The sequence below is a fragment of the Temnothorax longispinosus genome, chromosome 6 (assembly GCF_030848805.1).
Source record: "Temnothorax longispinosus isolate EJ_2023e chromosome 6, Tlon_JGU_v1, whole genome shotgun sequence".
Classification (NCBI taxonomy): domain Eukaryota; kingdom Metazoa; phylum Arthropoda; class Insecta; order Hymenoptera; family Formicidae; genus Temnothorax; species Temnothorax longispinosus.
Genome location: NC_092363.1, coordinates 3,241,262 through 3,254,835, shown reverse-complemented (window position 1 = coordinate 3,254,835; position 13,574 = coordinate 3,241,262). Strand labels below are relative to the sequence as shown.

Genomic DNA, 13,574 nt, shown 5'->3' with positions numbered 1-13,574 from the left:
CACGTAATCACCAGCTAATTATCCGATAGATACCCGGGAGCTTCCTCTCTGTTTCTCTCTCTCCCCCTGCCTCCCTTCCTCCCTCCCTCCCTTCTCATCTCATGGTCTCTTCATCTCAGTATCGGCTGCAGCCGTTGCGAGACAGCGCGGTGAATTGCCAAAGGGAGGATGAAACGAGGAGCGAAACGAAGAGGAATACTGCCAATATGGCGTATGCAGGTGGCCGCCACACGGAAAGCGCAATTCCTGCGTCAGGCCTAACGGCGAGTGTCAATATCGGTGATGATGACAGCTTTAACGTGCGTTAGACACATATCTAAAATAGCAAATAAAAAGTTTATCATCTTGTTCCATTTGTAACTAATAATATGTAAATAATACGTAAAAATGTGTGTATAAAAGCTTGATTCGATAATTTTTGCTTCTCAAATATATTGGGGAAATTTTGCAAAATAGCGGTTTGGAACATATACCTAGAAGTAATTATCTAACAATATTTTAGGAATTAATCTCAATGATCAAGTAATCATAATCAGATTCGTAATAAAGCGTTACTAGAACGTTTGTAACACGTTTTCATCGTTGAATTACCGCTTGCCTATATTGCTTCATTAATGAAAACAAGGTCAGTAACCACTCTCCAGGGACCTCTATGACGGACAGCTAATACGTGCAAACTAAATAGCAAAGCGATCCTAAATCCATCACCGAACATGTATGCATACACCGCGCTGTTAGTATCAAACATCGATGGTTTAATTAAATTAAAATTAATATTCGATTCTATATAATTTTATTGAAAGATATACAATACGATTTTATTAATCTTTTCGTTGTCAAGAAAATTTGCTAAACAATATTTTAATTTAATCTAATTTAATTTTTAATTTGATATCTTATTTAAAGTCTATATTATGTTTTAGCTGTTCCTTATTATCTATACTATTTACATTCTTAGGATAATTAAAAGACTTCTTATCTTTTTTTCTAGGTATATAATAAATTACTGGCACCGTTCTAAGGTCTTAGATGTATCCGTGCTTTATCCAGGTACGAGAATGCCTCGGGTGGAACATACCCAGACTCTAACGTCCTTTCTATGTAATTATCGTCAGGGAATGGCGTAGGAAATATAAGACTATTCTCTGTAATCAATGCAGCTTCTGCAAAATAGTTTCTTGTGAGTTTTAATATAAAATTATCGCATCTCGAAATATTAGCCAAATTGTATATGATTTTTTTCAAGTACTTTTTATAGTTGGATTTAGGCGATCTGTATTTACCGAGGCATGCTCTTAAACATTTTCTTTCAAACACTCTAAAACTGTTCCATTTGCGAGGCATTCATGTTGTACCATAATTGGTAACCATATGTTGAAGATTTACTTTCATCGTGGGCACCGGCGCGGAAAACCGATCGGGCTTGCCGGGCCCGTTCGATTCGCACGCGGTCGAAAGTCGAGCGCAGTTCGACGCGTTCTTTCGATTCCGCGCTTGAGATGCGGAATAATTAGTTAACGGTATATACGTACCGTAAGGTGTATGTACATACATATACATCCGTGCGTACTCGTGTCGTGTGTGCGTCGCGTCGCGTCGCGTCCCGTCCCCGTTGTGTGCACAACCGTGTGCCGCATCTCTTAGATAACATCTAGATCCCGTCCTAAGCCTGACTGACGTTTCTGTGCAGGCGCGTCCCCGAGTGTCCTCGTCGTCGAGGACCACTCTTTGCCGATCCCGTAGATCCCGGCGGATGTTTTCTCGCCGAACGCCCTCCCCTGCATCTCTCAGCAATCTCGTTCGCGAGTAAGGTCATCTTCCATTCTCTCTTTCTCCCCTCTCCCCCTCTTCTTTCTTACGTGTGCACGGTGAAAAACATAATTCGGCCTTTTTTCGGCCACGTGGCAGCGCGACACAATGCCGATTCATCGCGGTGACACGTAACAAATCTGGCCACGTATCGTTTGTCTCGGAGTTTGTACAAGCATTCGTCACGCTCGGGCAGGAGATATACACGCGTCGTCGCTATGAAAAGGATACATCCAAAGAGTTACTCCGGCGCTTAATTGCTTTTTCCATTGTATTTATATGCGACATAATAATTCTTTAACCATCAAGTAAGATATGCCCTGACAATGACGTTGCGAAAAATCGGTTCTTTCGGAAACTTTATAAAATGGCAATTCGAAAATCGAATATAGAATTTCATGGAGTTAACGGCAAAGAGAAACGATGTATCCTACATAAATATTGTCACAGAGACCGAATGGTATTGCCTCCGGGGAACTTGCGACTAAAATAGGGATTTGTACAAAGTAACTTTTGATGAGGTTTTTGAACGTTACAACTATTGTTACAGACTTCCGTCTTGATTGCAAACATTAAACGCATCTGCCTTTCTACTTCCTGCTGAATATATTTGTCCAAGGTGTATATGTTTCAATATTACCAATTATCTGTTAAAGAAAATAGACAATATAAATAGAACTATATGTAACGGATTGTCTCTGCATATTTAAATGAGGACTAGCTGATTAAAAGATGCTAACACGAGTAATTAATTTCGATTCTGACATTATGCTCATTTTCGAATGACCCATAGCTTACGTACGCGTTTTTTTCTTTTATCAGCGAATAGCCTGTTCCGTCGGCGGGCGAGATAAACGAGAAGAAAGCGAGAGATCGAGAGAGAGAGCGCGTGGCCGAGCGGTCCGATAGGAAAAATACGGCCGCTCGTTCGAGTGAAGTATTTCAATGAATATGAAAGTGACGGGCGCGTAATCCGGGGCAAATTTATCTGACCTCCTGGATATATCTCCCTCGCGTTGACCTGGGACCACTATGGCGCGGTGGGGCAGGCGGCAGGCGGACAGAGGGGCCCGAGCCCCTCTCGCAGCAGATAACGTATCGCGGGCTCGCGCCACCGTCGAGGACCCCATTCGTTTTATCCGCCGCCACTGCGTATATTACGCCTTGCCGCGGATCCGTAAGGATTGACATATAACTCGTGCCCGATGACCTTTTTACGCTCCATCGAAGCAGGCGGGTGGTCGGGCAAGGCCGCGACGGGCGCGTTAATTAATTTGCACGACCCACGTTCTCTCTCGTTTCGCTTCCCGGGCTCTCCGCTTTCCGCTCGTCTTTCGGGAAACTTCCGGGGCAGTGACTCGTATGACACGCTCGTAAGCGCCGACATTTTTTCACGTTAGTCAAGCAATAATGCCCGACAACTCTTGAACTTTATCACGCAGGAAAAATTAATGCGTTAATATTGATGCTAAATGTATTGCAATTATTAAACACCTTATTTTGATTACGAACATTGATTGCATCGGCAAACACGTTCTAACACTATTAATAAACATTTTTCGATCCGATGGAATAACTGGAATTATCTATGCTCTTTCTAAAATAATATGTGATGTAATATTTTAGAAAATCTTAAAATATTTCAAAAGCAAAATATAAAATATACTTAATTAGAAAAAAGACTATTTATGTCGGGTTGGGTGTTGGTAATATAATAATAAATATTGTGTACATTTTATATACTCTTTCCTTTTCTTCAATTGATTGTATATTATAACGGTCTTATTCTATTTATTATTGATAAATATAAAATATGTATAACTTGAACAATTAAAACAAAAATCCTAATTGATGTGATATAATAGTTGCTTTCCATTTACACTCAAGTGATCTGAGTCACTCAATTATGTGAGTATTTTATACTTAAGTAAAATATATCATTTTTTGTATTTACCTGCTTATTTTGGTGACAAAACTATCGCATATACAGGTCCATAGTCTCACTTTTAATGTGAGTTTATTAGATTCATTAAAGCACATGGTCTCGATTGTGGATAAAAACTCAGTTGAATCTCACTTGCCAGTATGCAAAAAAAACGTGCATTTAACTGAGTTATGACGTCACAAGTGAGAATTATCTGAGTTTCGATGTAGATGGAAAGCAACTAATATTTTAGGATCCAAGGATTCAATGGCATTGTGGTCGAAACGGCGAAATGATTGATGGAACAGCGAGGCGATGGCATTTTCTCGAAATTGGATCGCTCTCAGGAAGGAAGGAGCAAGGATATGGGATCAAAACAGGGAGAGAGTCACGATTTGTCGAAAGAATAGGCCTGTCGACGGAGCAGAGCGCGATCTCGTCACCGAAATCGACGATTTGCTCTTGCCAGGCACGTCGTCCTTCGCGGATCCAGGATTTTCGGGATTCCCCCGACCCCCGAGTTGCGCATCGAAGCCGTTACGCGCTTGTTTGCACGCACCTGCGTATACATATAACAACGTCACGCACACACCGCGCATTCGTTTATTTCTTTTGTTCCGCCCCGTAGCCAGGGGTGCTTGCTCGTGAGCGCGGGGGTGGTTCCGACAGCCGGAGAGAGAGAGAGACGTGTCAGATCGCGGTGATAAGCGGGACGAAAGTCAAGGATGTGGAACGCGCGCTGTAATATCACTGGATTCGTTACGAAAACGATTTGTCATATCGAAATCCCGCAAATTATATCGCCATGCGCCCTTATTTCGACTATACGAACTCCTTTTTCTTTATATTACGCGATAATGACATGGAAATATTCTCGAGGGAATGCTCCGAGGATTTTCTCGCTTTTTTTCTTTTCAGAATTATTGTTTGATATTTTCTCGTTTTCTTTTATTCCCGTATCGAATATTCCCATAATTTTCTAAGATTTTTGCATTATTATACGTACTTCGCTGGTTCGATAGTAATATTTTAAAATAATATTTCTAAAGTTCAGCTTGGCGCAATTGTTGTATAGCCCAAGAAAATCCCAAGAGTTTTGTTTTTACTACTGCAGTTTGTAATTGCGTTCCCGATGAAAGCCACGGGAAAGTTCCGCTGTCTCAGGTGTCAAGACTTGGGTGCGGACTAACTTTCTGAAGACGTAGCCGGCTTGCCAATTGATTCTCAGCACTTTCTCGACAAATTTTAACGACGGAACTTCCGGGCTTCCTATTATTTTGCTGCGTTTCACCGGTACGATTTTAGGTTTGTTTGGGAAGATAATAGGCAAGCCTGCCCGCCGCGCTGCCATGGCAAGAGAGGCCCGCATCGTATAACAATTTACTGGCTAATCGAAAAACTTTGTTAAGACTGTGAAACTTGGTTAATTAGCATCTTTACCGAACTGCCTGCTTACCTTGCGGACCGGTTCCGTCGGTCGGAAAAGGAAGGAAGAAATTATACAAAGTACAAGCTGCATTATCGATTCCGCGACTAACAATGCCAATTTCACTCGGAAGAAGTTAGGGTCTCGCCCGTAGCACGACTATTATTCTCTAAAGAATAAACGTCGTCCTAGCTGTTCATCAGCAAAAATCGTAAATGAATTTCCTTAATACACAACAACTAAATTTAGCGAGAGACGATGGGGTAATCGAATAGATCAACGTTTAAATGAATCAACTCAATCAGATTTGAAGTAGGTCAGTTAGGAGAAGATCAGGAGAGAAGCTGGTCTAAAGGCTCAAATGAAAACACGCAACGATGTTCCGCAAAGTATCTGTTTTATTTTCTTCAAGGCGTTATAGATATCCAGGGAATAATCTCTTTCTCATATATATATATCATTCTAGTAAACATGAACAATAATAAATATAATGTATACAAGAACGTAGGGGGGAGGGGCAGTTTGCGTCTAATCAGGCTGCTCGGTATAAAATAGCGCATTTATTATATGGCATTCTCGGCAACAGTTCCATACGGATTTGTTCCTTTTTGATTTCAAAAGACACCGACCGTACGTGTGTCTTTTTCTCTCTCCCTCTCTATCTCTTTCTCGCTCTCATTCTCGCTTTCTCTTTCTCTATATATTTGAGTACGTACTTACACTCGACCGCACAAATCCTGTCCTCGACTCGTCGCCGGACTTCTCGAGTGTGCGCGCGCGCGCGAGATCGTAAAGCGTACATAAATATTCATAGCGCGAAGTTTTCCCGACGAATACCCTATTCACCCTTGTCCGCCGGTGTCTGAGAGTCTGCGACTTCGCCGGGTCCCCGACGTCGAGGAGCACCGACGACGTCGTGTCGGTTTTCGCATATCGCACGGTCCTACGATTAGCGAATACAATACTCCTCTTTATTGTTCAACCGCGAATCTTCAGAATACACAACGATCAAGCCACTATTCCCTGCCACATCATATAGTCGGAAATATTCCGAGATCGATCATTGTTTAGCGCTTTGACACCTACGAAGGGGAAGGTAGGAATGTGATGTGGTCGTTATACATGTATATTTGATCTCTGATATTAGATGTTGAAAATTTTATCTGCGCGTTTTTCCGTGATAAAAATACAAATTATATATATATATATATAATTCAATAGATATCGTATACTTATATCAAAAAATCGTATATGCTTATATGTAAAATGGAAATTATTTTAATATTTCACACGCGTAAGCTGATCCCACTTTATCACACATCCCCACTTTCCTCTACCAATTGCAGCGTATCGTGAAATCACGATAATGATGTTCCCCGTGGTATATACAAATAGTATAGAATTTTTCGTCCTGTTTCCAAACGGTAGCGAATTATGCCCATTAAAAGGCGAGAAAAATCTATCGCCTCTACGCTAAGAATCGACCGCTTCAGCGATATGCGACATAAATGCAATTAAGTGGTGATTGCAGTTACATCATCTTTTTTTTTGTAAAAGTATTTAGCGTAAACTCATGCTCGCGTTATTGCCAAAATCTCGAGCAAATGATGATTGCGCCATAACCACAAATGCTGTCGAATGCCATTGCGTAACGATAAACGGATGACTCGTGGAAAAACTTAGGTATAATATTTCCTTCAATGGCGCGCGGCGTGACGGATAGGATAGTGATCTTTGCTGCCTCTACTTCTCTAACAGATATATCTTCCGTATAACTATCGACTATCTATCAGCCCTTTCGCGCAAGTGTTACAACTACTCGTGAGGTTCGAACACTCCGTATACACACGTGTTGACAGATTGCGCAATGCGCACTACAATACGGATTGTTCCCATAAAAATGATTTGAGATAATTGAGCTAAAAGAAGTGAGATTTAACATGGTTCTTCGTCTCTTTTTGATTCTGTGCCCAAACAGAGAGAGAGAAATCGTTCGAATTTCAGTTAACTTGAACTAATATTTATGAGAGTATCGCTGTGTATGAGATAGAAAAAGCAGAGTTATATCCAATTTTTTTTTTTTTTTTTAATATCATTCGCGCTACATTCGGAAAAGCGTGACCGTTCGATACCAGATTCGTCTACTCTTCCGTTCCAGCGATCACGGCATTTCGCGCCGTGACATTTTAACTTTTAAATCGCTTCTGGTTCGCTTATTTTACATTTATTCTTGCTATATACACTTCTACATATGCGTATATGTGAAGATTCATTTTTCCACATTTCGTTCTTCTGGGCCAATTATTCGTCTACTTTCGAAAAGGATTCAATTTTATATCATCTCGGCGTTCTTTTAATGCAATCTTGAATGTATTTAGAAGATACAAGCCGTACAACACACTTGATCTCTTGAACGAGAATTTCTATCGAAGATCAGAAATTTACACAGTATAGCTTAGCACTATAATAGAGAATGGCGCTAATAAAAAGTCATTTCAATGTATATGCGCAACGATTTAAGTGATACAGATAGGTAGATCATGTTTTTGTCTTACGCAAGCGACAGATACATTTCTTTTTCGTAGATACCAATTTAAAATTAGTACGATCGTTATAGCTGACTAAATTATTATTGCACGAAGAGCTGAAACGTAACAATTATTAAGAGTAATTAACGTTAATTAGCAAATATAATTATTTTTTTCGGCAGTGAAAAATATTTTTAACTTGGCACCTGCTACCAGCCTTGTTGCAAAAATGGATAGTCGCGTTCGAGGCGAATCTGCGCGCATATCTTTTCGAGTCTCCGACTTTGTGGATGGATTTGAAATCGAAAATCTACGTAATCACGATCTGAAGTAGAATCGACAAAAATAGTTGCGAGATACCTAACCAGCTAACGAACAGCAGTACGTTACATTAATGAAGAATACGAATACGATTCTTAAAAGCGCTAAATTCTCCGCCTTTCCATCTATGTTTTATATACATTTGAAAAGTGTAGAAGATCAATATATATCGCTGGGATCGGATGTGGAGTGTAACGAAACCGATGAGACGTGGCTTTTTAAAGTGTTGACGGCGTCAGGGATTACGTGAAAATACGAACTCAACGAAATTATAACCGGTCTCAAACCTTATATCGATCGAAATTATTCGACGCGCCCGATACGGAGCGCCAGAGACGAGAGTACATATGTTTGCAATTACCTAAGCTAGTTAATAATTAACCGCGCACTCACCCGGCGATAACGCGCCGTCAACTATGCGGATGCAAATTGCGATTTTCAACCGGCCGCATTACACGAGCGGAGAACGGCCAAAAGAAAAAGTTAGCGTTCGCACGTAAAAACATGTATCTGTTTCGAGGAATGCCGCTCTTTTTTCGCTGCATCTTTGTACGCGCATTACTCCACACACATTCATCTCGCTTCACGAGCCCTTTACTGGCGCAGGTACGCGGATTAATACCGGGGAATATATCATTTTTCGGAATTAATAACTTTTCCGGGACTAGAGATCAACTCGTATAGAGAGTTCGTATATTAAAAAGTACAGAAGTTTCGTGCTCCGAAATATTAACTCCCGGCTTTAATATCCTTGCTTGCGCGAAAATCAGGAACAGTTGCATTTCACGTGTAACGATCCGCGAAATGCATCCAACTATATGGCCTTAAAAGCGCACGAATTCGCGCTCGCGGCCGGAACGAAGGTAATATCGACAACTGTACACAGATTTTTTTTCTATTTACCATACAAAGAACTGCGGATACGCTACCACCGGAATCAGTTTACAGCGATTCGCATTTACGCATGTAATTAAACCGCCATTGTCAAAATCTGTATTGTATAATCCGCATTTTTGAATGGTCGGCCTTATTACACATAAAATAACAACGTTGTAACAAAAAAAATCATGTTTTTATTGCCAGCCTTCAATGAATAATAACAAAAAATATACAGAAATAATGAGTTCATAAATTATGATGTCATGATATAATTTTAGAGAATGCCGTTCTTGCGATACTATTTATTTATCTAAAACTCTATTCAAGAGAATATAAATACATATTAGCGAATTGCACTGTTACGAGGACCTTTGTGGAATTAACCGACGACGGTGTCAAAACGCATTTGCTATGCAAATTTGATTGGAGTAAAGCAAACGAAACTCTCAACGTTTATAGGATTGACGTGCATGCGATAAATACATTCGATTATGTAATTACACACGACACCACGTCCATACAAAATTAATAAACTTGACAAAAATAGCGGTACTGTTAATAATAATTCTAGCGTTAATTCCGTTAAAATTATACAACATTATACAAAATTATGCATTTATGAAAACATAACTTTATATAAATCATAAGAAATTGTATTCCTAATAACGAATTATATTAAAGAACAATCGATATGCTACGGTAATCGTCAAATATACAAATCACAATGATAAAGGGATCACTCCACAATCTCTTTGGTATATCAATGGAAGAAACTGATTCGCGGTGGTCCGTGTAATTTCTATATATACAATGTATATATGTACACATTCTAAAAATCGTATATAATACCAACAGCATAAATCTTATACTGTTATCGCGGTACCAACGGGCACCAAGGTTTAAACTCCATACCTTTGTGATAAAGCGCAGTGGCGAGGCACTATGCCTTTAATATCCCAACGGTAATCCGTAACGAGCAAAATGTTTTCGCTTGTTCTTGCTTGGTCCGTGAATCTTTGTGTGCTATTTTGCGTTTTACATCTTTCAAAACCCATCGTGGTACCAAAAGTGATCAATATCGATCGGATTGATCCCATTGTCTCGGCGAGCTTGTCTTCCAGACAGATATAATTACGCGTATATAAAAGAAAGGACGATACGAGGAGTAAATCACCGTCCAAATATATATACTTACACTATATATTAATTTTGTAATTTTTAAGTATTAAACAGCAGTCTACTAATACATTTTTTATTTTTATTAATATATTGGCCGGTGGTTTACCTCTCATAATTACCGAGAAATGTGCGTTTGTCAGTCATATAAGTGTATAAGTATTATATCCAAAAATGGAAAAGGGAAGTTATTGTTCTCTGCTTCCTGCCATGTATTTTCCTGAAAGACAAACAGCGAGATCAAATCGAGAGTGTATACACGATGGGCTCACGCATTGGCACTATTTTCAATTGCTTGCGCGTTTCCGTTGCACGAATTCGCAGGCGAACAAATCGATGGAATTTGCTCGCTGCTGTGAAAAAAAAACACCATCTCGTGCGGTCACATCAGTGACGAAATTATCTTCTACGTGTTACGTACCTGCTTCTCACCTCCTCGTTTTCTACACGATATATTTTAAATGGTACCTGTCGACATCGATAGAACATGCTCCCTACCGATACTACTCACTAAACATAGCTGCTAAACATGAATACATCAAATGCGTAGAATACTTAGTTACATTATCGCGGTGAAGGAAAATTCCGCCGTCGATGTCCATGGCTGTTCCGTAGATATCTTATAATCAATTAATGCATAATGGACTACGTTGTAAATGCGATAAATACAAAGTGTGCGTACTATCGAGGTGGTGATGATGGTGTATCGTTTTGGCAGTTTGTCAGTTTTTTCTTCCCTCGCGACGCGACGGCTCGATAAATTCTGTTTAATTTTCTGTCTTTTCGCATAACATTTCTCGCACATATATAAGAGTGTGTCTGTGTGTATGTATATTATGTATATGCATATTTATATTTTATACTTCTTTGGTTTAGATGAGAGAATATACGAAGAGAGGACGTGTCTAAGTCTACATAAAGCTTCGTTTCGCTGTAGCTTCTTCCCTCTATACGTCGTCGATTGTACGAGATAGATATATATATCGTTAAACTATCTAAACAGGTAGTCTTGCAAGATAGCTACCTCAGGTCCTTTAGGCCCGCTCGTAGTAAAAATGGAACATAATCCACGCGTTATCCACGCGCACGCTGTTATCAATAGATATAATGCCATGATGTCGGACTTATGTGAACTGATCAACTTCGATTCTCTCTTCTATATATCATAGATTTCTAATTACATCATAGACGGAAAAGAAAAAGACATTTAACAATGCTTTTTCTTAAATAGAGATGATGTATAGTGGATACTCTGAGTTGCGATCAATCGCGACACGTTTTTCTTTCTTATTTCCTGCTTTTCAACGGGTAGCATTCGAGTATCAAATAAAATTCGATAGATATTCGATGCTGCGTTCGCACAAATCCTTGTCCGCGAGGTTCTCGCCGGGTAAATATATTAAAATTCTTCTCTCTTTCGATCTAGTTTTTTTTTCTTTCTATATTATACATTACACTAAAATCGCGAAATATAAAACGAGGCGAGATAAGGACTCTCAGTCTTGGAGAATAAAATGTCGAGGAAACGGTGGCAACTCGAAATCGGAACTTGGGAACGGGGGGGGGGGAATGAAAAATCACGAAGAGAGCACGGGCGCAGCGGGAGGGGGGGAACACGGAACGGATTCGTTGGTCGCCGTTAACGTTTACGAGGGATCGATATTGAGCATTGGTGCGCTTATTAGCGCCGTCGCACCTTTTCTTTCGCGTCCCTTCCTTTCCCGTGATCCGATGGCGAATGTCAACGTGTTCTATGCCACAAAAATAGCATGCTTTCAAGAGACAAATAAACGCCCGACGCACGTGTATCGGGCGAAAAATCGAAACCGCCGAGCCTATCCGCGACAGATTAAAGCTGCACATTGAAAATTACACATCCAACATTATTTTAGCGATTTTTACGCCTCGCTAAAATAATGTCGCGGTAAGCGTATACACGCTCGCTCCCGTTACATCGTTAATGACGTAATAATACTGCTTACTTTAACGACGCGTCCTAAGGAAGAAAGATCTAACGCGATTCATTGTGTTCGCCGGAAGTGTGCGCAGTGAACGATCGCTTACTTGTCTCGATGAATCACCTCGGCCAATGCGCGTCTCGCATGGCATTCAAGATCAAGATCACAGCGTCATTATTGTAAAATCAGTCGAATGTCAATCTGAAGGTGCGGAACGTAAGCGAGGAACGGCGATGTTACTTACCTTCGTCGTTCTCGAGGCCATACATATACCATTCGTCATCCCATAATACCAAAATTCCATAAAAGCTTCTGCCTTCCGGCGGTGAATGTACCTACATACACGAGTGCCGCCCCATCGAAAATACATACGCCATATTGGCGTAATGACCAAATCCAGTCGCATAAAAAGACATAATAAAAGACATTCGCTCCTTCTTACGCGTCAAGGAACTATACTTAGTTATGGTAATCGCATAATTCCGATTAATACCTTCAATCAATCGAGAGAATATCGTTTGCATTTTTTGCAATCGCGATTAATCTCAAAATCGCGAGAGACGCGTATATACACGATGCTTCGCTTAATTCTTTATGCAAACTTTGCGAGTAATAACGAAATATTGCCATCCCACGTTCATTGTAAATGCCATTAAATATGTTTCTAAATTGAAAGATTGGAAAATCGTTATAACAGTCAATGTCTATGACGCTAGAAGATCTCTGTCATTCGTGTCGATGTGAAGGCGACGCGTTTCAATCAATATCGAACGCCACACAATCATGTATCGCGATGTATCATGCATTTTGACTCAATATACAGCTTATAGCTCCTCGGAGAGCGCGATCGGAGCTCTGGAACCGGGCTTCATGTCCTTCACTCCGATACCGATGTCGTCCACCGGCGCCGGTGCTAACTTCAATTGATTACCGTTTACCTTGATGTCGTTGACGGAATGAGAACGGCCGTGGGTGACCAAAGGCTTAGTGGTCTGATTAGCGGTGCTGTTCAAGTTAGAGCTGGTGATCGAGTTCGCGCTGGGGGTCGAGGCGGAATTCGAGCTGGGATTGCAGTTCGCGGCGGTGGTCGTCGTCGAGCTCGAACTGGAGTTGGAGTTACTGTCCTGAGTCGGATTTGGATTAACGGTATGGAGATTTGGATTGGGTATGGACTTCGATCTCGATTTCATCTTGGGATTCGCGCACGACGTGGAATTGAGAATCATGGTATGATCCGTGTCACGACCGGCGGGATCGGACATGGAGTCGGGAGACACGGACATTTTGGCGGGCGTCGTTGACTTTGACGATCCAGCGAGCGTTGCTAGTTGATTGGCGGATTGGGACCGAATAGCGTGGCCGCCGAGCTTGTCCTTCAATGCCATTTGATAAGCTACCTCGAAAGCCTGACCCAGAGTCAGAATGACTTCTGTCGCTTGATCCTGTAACGGAATGACGGAGCTTCGTACGTCCGAGCGTCAAGTAAAATCGTAGGCAATTGTATGCGAACAAGATATGCAAAAATTTAAGCGGTTTTTCCCTTAGTTCTTGAT

At 40.8% G+C, this 13,574-nt stretch overlaps 1 protein-coding gene across 2 annotated transcripts in view; it reads right to left on the bottom strand.

Annotated features, from left to right (window-relative positions):
- Positions 1–5,537: 5,537 nt before the first annotated feature.
- LOC139814762 (ankyrin repeat and SAM domain-containing protein 1A) overlaps positions 5,538–13,574 on the bottom strand; it is a 47,106-nt gene continuing 39,069 nt past the window's right edge. For both annotated transcript variants that reach the window (XM_071781243.1, XM_071781244.1), the window contains one exon: positions 5,538–13,463. In XM_071781243.1, the coding sequence (XP_071637344.1) occupies positions 12,846–13,463 (618 nt within the window). In that variant the 3' untranslated portion in view covers positions 5,538–12,845. The remainder of the gene's footprint in view (positions 13,464–13,574) is intronic.